Here is a 12,190-nt window from a genome sequence, read left to right as displayed (position 1 = left end):
GAGGGATAGGCAGGTAGAAGGCAGTGCACCGGAAAGCTAGAGGTCAGGTTCTGGGCTTCCAGACTACTTGCTGCTCTCCTGTCTGGTTTTGGGTAAGCCAACTGTTCTCCAGTCCCTTGGTTTTTGTCATCTCAGAAAAGAAGTGATTTTATTATCAATAATCCCTTTCCATGGAACATTCTCCTTCTGTGTTTTTGGCAGAGGCGGTTCCCATGTCACAAGTACCGTATACTACAGTAATTTCAAGCTCTTTTAACATTAGAAAGATACCAACACGTAGAGCGAAGAGAAATGCAGCAGAAGTGTGATCCTTTCCAAAAGCCCCAAATATCTTACAGAAAAAGAGTAACCAGATGCTTATGTATGTAATTTGTAACGATTTTTTATCATACCTATAGCCTTCAATTCTAATTATAGCTACTTTTTCTAGCTTTTGGTTTCTCCAAGTTTGTTTGAGTCTATTGTTTATACAGCACTCCCCTCACTTACAAACCAATGCTCTGATCATTCCACTCAACCTCCCTAAAATTACACCAGCTTCAAGAAGTGAGGATTTGGGGAGAACAGACTCCTCTGTTTTATGAAGCCATCATAGTATAATTTTGTCTTTTAAACTTAAGCTCTTAATAAAAATGTTTATATATTTCACATAATTATATATTAAGTTCAAATATATAAATAACACATTCTGATAAAATTTCTTAAAAGCTAACTTGCTAATGCACATCTAGAATTCTAGAAGACCAAGAGAAATAACCCTCATTGATTTGGTGGGTTTTGTGTTTTTATTGTTTTGTTTTTGTATTCTTCAGAGTAAAACTTCTTTATCCTCACCCTCTCACTTTTTTTGGGGGGGGTGGGGGCGAAGGATTATTTTCTTCTGCCCTATATAGAGAAAATTCAACTTTTATAATGAGCAGCTTTTACAAGGAATGCGGTAGATTTGGATGCAACATGAGTATGACGCATGTTAGGCATAAAAGGCAAGTTATAAGATGATATGTCTGGTGCACTTTTTCGGATGTTTCACTTTAAAATACCATTTCTTGAAGACCTTGATTCTGGAAAGGGCAAAGCCTGCCTGAGCAAAGAGTATAGCTTTAACTCCTTCAGAAAACCTGTATTAAGTATTTCTTTCCCCTAATCCCAGCGAATGTATGGGAGGTGACTATGAGGATTTTATAAGCAGGGCAAATGATTGCAAATATGCTGGATACCAATAAGTAATTTGGCTTGCCTAGACGGAATTGTCAAAGAAGTGATTCATGCTTTTTTTTTTTTTAAATTTTAAAGCTGTCTATTGATTGATTTGGGGATGGTTTAAGAATTAGACAAGGACTTACTTTCTTCTCTAATGCTTCCAGAGCCTAAGAAAACCTACACTAGAGCAAATTTGGCAGATTTTCTGCTCTTCTTTCATCTGATCTACATGAAAAGTACAAACAGCCGGATTAAGAAGTTTTAGCTGCCTAAACCAACTTCTCCACTCTCTAGGGGGTCTCCTGACACTTTGGAAAGGGATGATGAATCTGATAAATGTTTTTCAACAGATATTTCTCTTCCTTTCCTTCTCTCCAGAGCTGTCCACCAAGGAGCCTCAAGTTACTTGGACCACATTCAAAGGCCCGGGTGTTGAAAATGGCTTCCGGGTTTCTGCAGTCAGTTATTCTAACATCAAGAAACCTTTCTCTAAAGACAGTAATGAAGACAAGCAGCAGACTGTGGGAAGCACTGGGCTGGACCTGACCAGGCACACCAAGTCAGGGTTTCCAAATACCTTCGTGGGGCAAATGAAGGTTTACTCATTGCATTCAACTGTGCTGCAAAAGGGGGGAATAATATTTTTCACTTTCAGTAAAAAATGGTTCTTATACTTAAAAATACAGCCTGATTTTTTGTATGTTAGTCAAGTTAGAGCCTTTTTCAGAAGGTTTGTCTGATTTTGTTTTTGTCACCGATATCCATGCCAGGTTATAACTCCAAATTCTCAGCTACTGATTGGTAATAAAGAACTGATTTTTTACTCAAGATCTGTTCAGGCAGTAGGAATTTGAGACTGAGGAGGGGGCCTTTTCATTATTTCATTGTCCTTCTCCATCTGACCTCATACCTCACTGTGGCCTCTGACGTTTCCACTGAACATTGCATTTGATACGAACTGTTCTCTCACCAAGATAAAATCTTTGTTCACATACAACGCTTTTTCAGGGAAAACAGGATACAAATGCCAAGAATTCTTAGACAAAATTACAGTTGCCACAAGTCAGACACAGGCCTAGACAGAACACTCACTACCATGCAACATGACCCTTTCCTCTTGGTGGTTGTTCTTACAAGCTTTCAAATGTGCAAAGAAACATATAGAGAACTGCTTAGTTATCAAGCATGCTGAATTTTCAAGACCAAAAGGAAGGACTTTCTAATCCCAGAGCAATGCCCCATCACAATCTGGCTACAGGATACCTTTATAATCAAACGCCGGCGAATAACGCGGGTAGTGACTCTCCGTTCTTCCTCTGAGCTCGAATCACTCTCACTGTCTTTCAAGTCCTGATAAATGCATTTTTTAGTATAATTTTACCATCACATTTAAAATAAAAGACATTCTGAGAAGGGAAATCAAAAAAGAATTACTTTCACTTGCTGGTTTTCCCTGCTAAGAACATCACGGTATGTATTTGTGAGAATCTTAAAAAAAATGTAAGTGGAAGAAAATTCTGAGCAGCATCCTCAATGAAATGACTCTGTATATGTACACATATATGTGTGTATGTATATTAATACATATATTTAATTACATTGATCTTTATGTGCATATATATAGTAAAGATCAATGTAATTCCATGAATTAAAAATAATTATGAGACATTTTGGTATCAGAAACTACATGCTACTCATTATTAGTTTGAAAAAACATTAATATTCATTTAAAACTTGTTTTAAATCTCTATACATTTGACCTGAATGGCCATGCTTCACTTGATCGACAGAAACAGGTAGGATTTCTGATTTTTGTGAAATCAAAGTAAAGAACTGACATGAGTAGAATTTGTCACATATATTTATATCAGGAGATTTTTAGCAGCATACTTTCTCCTAACACACAGTAGGTGCTCAGTAAGAGTTTATGCAAATGAATGAAGGAATAATGTAAAACAGGTAAAAACTTGGAGTTTTATTTTAAGGATCTGATATGAAATGAGGACAGAAAAGAAGATGGTAGAGACATGAATACAGAAAGTACACAAAATTTTAATTTTTGGACAGTAAGGATGAGACAAAGGAAAAACTACCACACAGTTCACAACTCAAAGGGACAAATATCTCCAGGTTCTTCTTAACTGTCATGGTGAATACTATTTACTGAATGATTTTATCTCTAAATTTTAATGGTGGAATTCTGAAAATAGTTCTGGCATTTTATTTTCTAAATTTGGTAGTTGCCCTAAATCTGAGAGTCCAGAGATAGAAACTGCAGTTCATATCCATTGGAAAAATCACTGGCAGTGTTGGTAAAAATAGGGGGGGGAATAAAGTAAAATTGTTACAGGAGGTACAAGTATTGGCTAAAGTGATTATGAAATGTTGTCAAATAGATAATAAAGTAGGTCACTTTTCACCCAAGTTACACTTAACAAATACTTTAAAATATAATATCAACCTTAACTTTGTAAGAAATTTCACCTGAACAAAAATACCCTACTGAATGATATGGTATTAAAAGGGAAGAGTTTTCAAGTTTCTTATTCCATGCAAAGATATTGGCTACTAAGTTCCCTCATACTGTTAAAATGTTTTAGAAAAGATTATAAAATTCAGAAAACATACAGTGATCCCAGTACTGTGAAAGGAGGCACTGAAACAGCTCAGAAAGTCAGAAAAAGTAAGAGGAATTCATGTTGTGAAAGAAAAGAATTCCCAGTCAGCATTCAGGAATCAACAGATTAGATGAGGCAAAAGTGAAAATTCAATCTGAATTATTCATACACAGAATTGTAAACTGGGGAGAGGTTTTCATTCCGGTAAATTGAAAAGCAGAACATATGTGCATACAAACACTACCAAACCTAGACGTGAATTGCATTATAATCCTCTCAAGAATCCTCTGAGACTAGTCCCTTACAGAAAGAAAAACGGCCATTTGGCCAATGTTTCAGTTTCTACTCTCTGCTAATCTGAAGGTGAAAGGTGGAGAGAAGATGCTAGTAGAATCTCGATCACGATTCCTTTTAGAGAATTCTCGAGAACTGGCAAAGAGGGTAACTAATAGACAGACAAACGGGGTTGTTTCAGGACATTTTACTAAGGGTCACTGCATGGACAGAGGTGGAAAAGAGCAGAAGTTTACCTTATAACAGCAGGCAGTCATCCGTGTAAGAGCCGCACCCGGACTTTTGACCTGATTTTTTAGGGGACAAAAAGGGCGCTGTTTTCTGAGATCGTATATCAGATGACTTACTTGGTTGCTACTACCGTCTAGCCACAAAGGACACATCTTGAACATGTCTGGATTTCTTGTGAGATCAGAAAATCCCAGAAACTTCAATTCCGTTAAGAACTTTTATGCTCATGAAAACTTTTTAGGCATTAGAACAGGACTAGTGACAAGACCAAAAGCACAATCTCATAAGTAATTTGAAAACGTTTTCTAAGAGTAATTATATTCCAGTACTGATGAGTAATTATGTTCCAGTACTGATGGACTCAGCTGAGCTTCCATTCAGGGTTAAGACTTTCCTTTCGAACGCTCTTTTGCCTTCTCCCTGGTTCCCCAGTGGCCAATGTGTCCACACACACAACTGCTTATTCATATTTAGATGATGATTTGATTTCAGAAATTCTCTATGGATTTTTAATAGTAAACTTTCGTAGTTAAAGCATCACAATGTTATTGCTTCTTTCTATATTCTGTGGACTCATTTCAAAAGGGAACATCCAAGGTCATACTGCTTAAATATGCTAAGAATTAACTGAAAGAAATCAATGCTCAAAACCCATTTGTCAGGAAGGGAAAGGAAGGCCTGAGAACTTCACTTCCTCTCACGTTCCCTCCTAACACGTGGGAAAATGGTCAGCAGCTAGCCGGCAGAAGGGACCAGGAAAGGATATGATTAGTTAATCAGCTAGCTGATCACTAGCTCCTGAGAGACTGGGAGTTTACTAATAAAGTTTTTGTAAACCACAACTTCATCATGGACTTGCTATCTTACAAAAGAATTGTTTTGTTGTTGTTTCTTTTAAATCCCAAACACCACTGGATGTTTTAGGGAAAACTGCAAGTGTTACTATTCCAAGATGTCCACGTCTTGGCCTACGCCTACCGCATGGTTCGGGAAAAGACAAGACCGAGAGAGCAAAAAGCAGTAAAAAATGTAGGAAATGGAACTAACGTTTATTTTCTTTTATCCACCTATGAGTTATAAATTTCAGTTCAAAATTTTTTTAATATCTAAAAGTGGTAAATCTCAAAGAATGAAAAAAAAAAATCTACCACAAACACATGTTCAAGTACAAAGCGAAAGCAAATAATTCTAGGACACTAAGGCTTCAAAATTACGAAAAACAAATATTAAGATAATTATCAACTTAGATATAAAAATGATTAAAATGATACGTCCAACTTCAAATTTCTCAATGCAGTCAAGCAACAGTGTACATACCCACCTCATTTCAGGCTTGGGCACTGGGTTTCTTTAATTTTTAAAACACACTTTCAGACAACAGCCTTTATAGGGTAGAACTCTTAGGTGGGTCACATCTATAAACTCTTTAAGTTATGCAGAAGAACCAGGAAAAGCCAGAATAATTATCCTCCTTCCATAAGACAGACGACTGGATTGGGAGTTAGGAAGCCCAAATCCAAATCCTAGACAAAAATTGCCACTGGACCTTACACGTAACATCTCTGTAGTTTTTTTTTTCTCCTGAAAAATGGCTGAAGGCATGCATATTCCTTTTTCCTACTCAGTGAATGAAAATATAATCAAATAGCATGTGTTTTACCTAGTCCTTTCTTCACCCCCACCATTAGTGTTAGCACTGATAATCGGGAAATAGTAAAGAACCAGCGTTACAAGATGAATCAAAGGACGGGAAGCATTAGTACACTTGGTTTAACTGACAGTGCATCAGATAACCGGACTGCATACCTTTTGCTCAGACCCACTGGACCCCTCTTCTTCGTGCACGTTAAGCCTTGGCTTGCCATCTGCCGGAGGAGTCCTACTCATCTTTTTCATACTGACAGGCACACAGGGTTTAGGTTCTTCTATTACAAACTTGCTGGTTTCTTCTAGAGCTTTCTGATAGGCTGCTAGTGATGATGCTGGTTCCTCCACACGAGCAGATCCAGGTATTTTTGGTTTCAGAGTTTCCTTAGCACTCTGTTTTCCTATATCATTTTGAGATTCTGCAAAGTAGGATTTTGTCTTTGCCTCTGGAGTGACTTCTGCATGGCTCCCATTTGCTTCAAATTTTCCAGGTTCTCCTTTGAGATATGAGGTAATAGAATCTCGACACTGATCAGGGCTGCAAAAGAGAAAATGTGGAAATTTACTACGGTAATACATGGCTAAAGACGGGCTTCAGAAGCTCTAAATTTTTAACAACCACGTTTGAAGCCACTTTTTTAGGCATGAAATAGAAAGGCATGAAAAAATCTAATATGTGAAGGGCGATCATGGGTTTGGGTTTGTGGGTGAGGCCCCAGGCTTCCCCCACACCCCAATTCCCAAACTGTCTAGCTATGCTGCCCTTGTTTCTGTTTTGTTTTGTTTAATTGCATTGCTACAGCTACTTGGATTTGAGATTTTAAAAAGTCATCCTGAGAGGTTCACAGAGAATTCCAGACCCGCCAATGTAAAAGAGGAGGATATTGCAAAAGGCTTTCACATTGCCAGTGGAAAAAACTGCTGGCAGAGAATCAAACGCATTCCTGTGATGAAAGCTCTGGCATCCCCAAGTACCGACACTCCAGTCTTTGGATGGGTTTCCAGTTGTGAATCCTGCCATCCTGATTTTGCAACCCTAACACCCTTAACTTGGGTCTCCTCCTTCCCCTCCCCTGATCTCTGCTGACTCCCGCTGGTGAGCGGGAGCTGGTGCTCACCGGTCACTTCTCAAATTCTGTGAGGACTATTTTCCTTTCAACTGTTAACAATCTTTCTCTTCCAACAGTTTCTTTTAAATTGATTTCAATTTTTATTAGTATCAGTATCGACTTTTATTTTCTAGCTTGCGCATTGTTTTTACTGTCTTTATTACCTGTAGAATTCTGAAGGTGAAAACTAGCACAATATTTTATATGCATGATATATATCTATATCATGCATATGTAAGTAGGTGTGTATCCTTATAAATCAAATTCTGATTCTATATAAACAATCCCCAATCAACAGCACACCTTATTCCATATGTGTGAGGACAAACAGTCCCAGGACAGTGTGAAGACTAAATGTATCTATTTCCTGCTATGCAACTATAGATTATGTTATTACATTAGAACACCGACATCAAAAATAATACTACTTGTTGTCTTTGCAACAGTCTGGTAGGCTGAGCACAGAATTCCTTGGTCTTATCATTCTTCTAAAGGAATCTTGTAGACTCCTTTTTCCAAAATGTTATAAACTCCCTCTTTGGGAATTTTTATCGAGCAAGAAGCTTATCAGCAATACGAAAATATTAAATATGGTTATGAAAGAAACAAGTTGGATGCAAAAAACCCCGAGGTTATGATCCCTAGTTGCTACTGAATTACAATATATTTTAATCTGATGTATGCATAAGCAAAAGTGATGCCAACTATTATTGATAGACTATTTGTCTCAGTCATGTCTACAGCCATTCTACACTCCAGCCATTCTACAGGCTTTCTTTTTTAATCTGTTAACCTGCTTGAGGTTCCAGTTTTTAAAGCTGATTAGACGGACATTCTTAGCGCTTAGGAATTCATCCAGAGCCACAAAATGCAAACCTAATGCTGTGGGATATGAACCAATGTCTGAAAGGCCCTAGATTCTCACCTTCCTAGAGTTAAGTCCACTCCAAAAAAGAACTAGACTCATGATTAGGGAATTATTTTGATTTAATCAAATTTCCACCATGGCAATATTATCTGGAGTCAAGAATTACATATGCAATGTTGCAAATTACATAAAATGTTCATGTAGGAAAAAAGGATATACAACGTTAAATATTTTCTTAGTACAGTAGGAGGACCAATGACTTTAGTTTTTGCTTCTCTGCATTTTCTACATTAAGACATTTAGAAAGATGTATGTAAAAGAAATCCACCCAAATTTTAATGGTGGTTATTGCTAGATGATGGGGTTTTGATTTCTTAAATCTATATTTTAAAGTTTGCATAATAAGCATATTACGTTTGAGGTCAGGAAACAATAGAAATGTTCATATTTCTAAAAGACATGGGGTTTTATTTATTACACTATTTTGAAAGCTCATACTTATTGACTTTGTGAGAAGAATAATACAAGTAATGAACTAGAAAAGAGCAGTTTTCTAAAGTAAACATAAACATCTTTGGCACGCATGTAAAACTGCATTTTACTTCAGGCTAACAGTAGTTGTTTTTTTGTTTTGTTTTTTAAAGATTATTATTATTTATTTGAGAGAGAGAGAGAGAGCATGAGCAGGGAGAGGGGCAGAGGGAGAAGCAGGCTTCCTATCAAGCAGGGAGCCCGATGTGGGACTCGATCCCAGGACCCTGGGATCACAACCTGAGACGAAGGCAGATGCTCAGCTGACTGAGCCACCCAGATGCCCTTGTTTTGTTTTGTTTTAAGTAGGTTCCACACCCAGGGTGGAGCCCAGCACCGGGTTGGAACTCATGACTATGACTTCAAGAACTGAGCTGAGTTCAAGAGTCAGATGTCATGTAACTTTCCCTCTTTGGATAAGCAGAATGAACCAACCTTAGAGGCAGGTATTATCCCCAAACTGGAATGGTGATTTAGCAAAAGAGTAATTGCTAAAAAAGCAGGTACTTAAAACAAACGATTCACTAACGCGTAAGCAGCGATTCGCTTTCCTTCCTTCCGAAATGGGGCCATACCTGTCGTCCAGCCGTTCCAGTAACCCACCAGTTATTCTTCGAGCCTGAGCAGGGGACTCTAGGTTTCCACTTGATGTCTCGTTCTGCCAACCTGAAATTGAAGACATTTCCAGTTCTGCTTGCTGAACACGTTTAAGAATAGCCTGTGCTTTTTCTTCTGTCATCTCCTCAGACTCTACTCCTTCTTCAAGTTGAATGTCCTCAAATAGAGATTTGAGTTTCTCTTCCGTCATCTCCTCATCAGGACCAGATTTTCCTTTCTCTTGCTGCTCAGAGCGTACTCCTACTTTACTAGGCTGTTTCAAGGGCTTTGCTGGTTTAACATCTTTTGGGACCCCAGACATACTTCTGAGGTACTGAGGATACTCACTCAGACAGACATTCTCCAAATGGCTCTCATCTACATCCACTGCGTCGGGCATTTCTGTTAAAGGCATGGAGTCTTCGAGTTTGCTGTCTTCTAAGGAAGTGTCTTCTGCAGTTACCACGGGAGGTCCATCTGCTGAATGCTCTACGTTCCCCTGGGAAGGCACTAGCCCATCACTCAGTCTACTGGGGGTCCTAAGGGGAGACTCTATGCTAGAGATATCGCTAAAATAATCATCTTGCTGGAAAGGGGTGGGTGGTGTGTAGTGCAACCCTGTGGGAGTTTCCAGTTCCACTTGAAGGGAAGGATAACCTATGGAAGACAGTACATTCGGACTGACTGGAATGAATTAGAGCACAGCAAACAAAACACATGGAATGGATTAAATTATATCAGGTATGAAAATGTATGATGAGTTACAGAATCATGTTCATAAATTTATTGGTTTAGTTCAATTAAATGTAATACAATGAAATAAAAGACTAGTGCAAACTATAATAAAACAATGCTAATTAAGATATAAATGATTTCTATCAATTTTGATAATTTTAATACAGTAACTTAAATACAGACTAATTCAATGCAATACAAAGTTAGCTCTCATTATATAAGATATACTTATTCCATGCCAAATTTATTATCTACTTTTAGCATGCAAAATCCATATTTGGTGGACTGCATACAGTAAGCCACAAGAAACCAATTTTTATAATAAGTCACTTATAACTTATTTTAAGAGCTTTACATATGAACAATGCTATCCAACTCTAATTCTTACTTTTTTCACTTGAAATTTAACATGAAGAAAAATAAATTGAATCTTTGGAAGGAAATTATTATTAGATCTTAGAGCAGTAGCACTGGGAAAAAAAATCTAAAATGATGTTAGGAAAAGGATTTGAAAGGCAGATAAAGTAGAAAAGACTCCAAGGAAAATTTTCAGGTGTCATAATGTGACAGAGATGAAAGGTTTGCGGTGTATATGAAGGTCTTAGTGAACTTGGTGATAGGGGTCCACTCAGAACCACAAATCAAATAAAGAAAGAAAAAAATGATACACAACAGAGACAGGAAGAAAGCCCTTTGCAAAGAGCTCTCTGAATATTCACGACAATACTGTGAAACACGGAGATTTATTTACCAGCCTACTGAGAGGGGAAGTAGGGAACAATTCCCTTGTTTTAACCTTTACTGTGGGGACAAAGGGAATATTTTTCTCCTTCAGCAGAGAGAGAAGTCAACAATGGTCTGGTCATGGTGAGGAAAGGAGGTTTCGTAAAAGTTCAACGAAGAGGAGAGACAGGAAAAAAAAGGCAGCCAAGCACATTTTCTGAATTAATGGTCTACAAAACTACAGCCTAATTTTCCCATCAGTCCATGACAAATACCAACTTAGCTTTTGTTGTAAATTCAAACTGCTATAGGTAAGTATAGTCACCTATAAACCAGAATGTTGTCGAAAAGCTGGCTGAGATTAGCTGAGGTTGATAATCTGCCTAAGTGAAATTTACTTCATACACACCTTCCTAAAGTTCCCTATGAATTTTTAAAATAAGAAATAAAAAATATTAAGATGTGACCACGAAAAGCTCTTGTGAATTTATTTAATGATATTCTGATTTTAGAATGTTAAAAATAAATAAAGCTTTCAATTCTATTGACTATTTCCATTATTTTCTGGTTATCTTGCTTGTTAGTTATTTTCCTTCTTTTTTTCCTCCTTGTTAGCTATTTTCTTAATTTTTTTTCCCAAAAAAGAATATTAAAAGATTCCATAAACTATATGGCAATATTTCAGAATTTGATATAACAATGGTCTACTGCTAGTGCAAAAGGAGACTGGCTACCATTACATTACATGGCCTCACATGTAAGACGAGGGCTTGAAGAGAACGTTTTTCCAAGGTTCTGTGGCATTTATAAGCTTAAAATGAAATGAATTTTGACATTATTCCCTATCACCTTAATGTTATGTGGATAATAAGGTATGCTTTAAATTTTCTGTTGACTTTAGCAAGCAGAAACTTTTTTAAGAATTTGACAACTTTGCTACATAATATATGTAGAACTAGAAGCTGTTGACTTTTGTTCATCTAACTCTGCCAGTTTAAAAATGGGGAAAAAACACCATATTTTTCAAAACCGAGTAGAAAAATATCCCAAGCTCTTCTTTCTACCTCCACACCATCATCATTTTTTACTCAAAACTCATTATAGGAATAAATTTCCATTTGTAAAGGAAGACAAGCACCTTGAAAAACATAGCGAGATATTTGTTATACTTTACTTGATACTTTGATTTTAAAAAAGCCCCAATTTGCACAATGAAGGAAAGATGACAATATTATTATATAAATTAAGCTAATGTAGAAAAGGACTTACTATGTTATTAGTGACATCTGTGCTCACTGAGTTAGAAATGACACTGACTTTTATACATGATAGATCAGGCAGGGTTTTTCCAAACAATAAATGGAACCATATAAAGTTAAAATAATGCTAAATAAGTAAAAAATATTTTTGAGTGGTGCTCTAGACTTTTTCAGTACTTGCTTAAATACCTGGCCCCAGAACAGAAACTCGCCATTTTATTTAACAATGTGTACACTATATGCTAAAACTTGACCCAGTAATTTGGTTGTTTGATCAAAGATAGCTTAGAGTTTGGTCTTATCAATATGTGAATAAAAGAGTTCACTAGTTTTTTAGGTTAATGTGAAAATGACAAAAACAATGCATTCTCTAGACAT

General features: G+C 36.9%; 1 protein-coding gene across 1 annotated transcript in view; it reads right to left on the bottom strand.

The window, feature by feature from the left end:
* ANK3 (ankyrin 3) overlaps positions 1–12,190 on the bottom strand; it is a gene marked incomplete at its 5' end in the record, with an annotated part of 330,132 nt that overhangs the window by 19,328 nt on the left and 298,614 nt on the right. Inside the window, 2 exons of the mRNA XM_080822938.1 lie at positions 6,150–6,528; positions 9,074–9,164. Of these exons, the coding sequence (XP_080679064.1) occupies positions 6,150–6,528; positions 9,074–9,164 (470 nt within the window). The remainder of the gene's footprint in view (positions 1–6,149; positions 6,529–9,073; positions 9,165–12,190) is intronic.

This window comes from Martes martes (assembly GCF_963455335.1).
Source record: "Martes martes genome assembly, chromosome: 14".
In the NCBI taxonomy this organism is placed as follows: Eukaryota; Metazoa; Chordata; class Mammalia; order Carnivora; family Mustelidae; genus Martes; species Martes martes.
The sequence above is the reverse complement of the archived record's forward strand: the minus strand, read 5'-3'. Positions and strand labels throughout refer to the sequence as shown.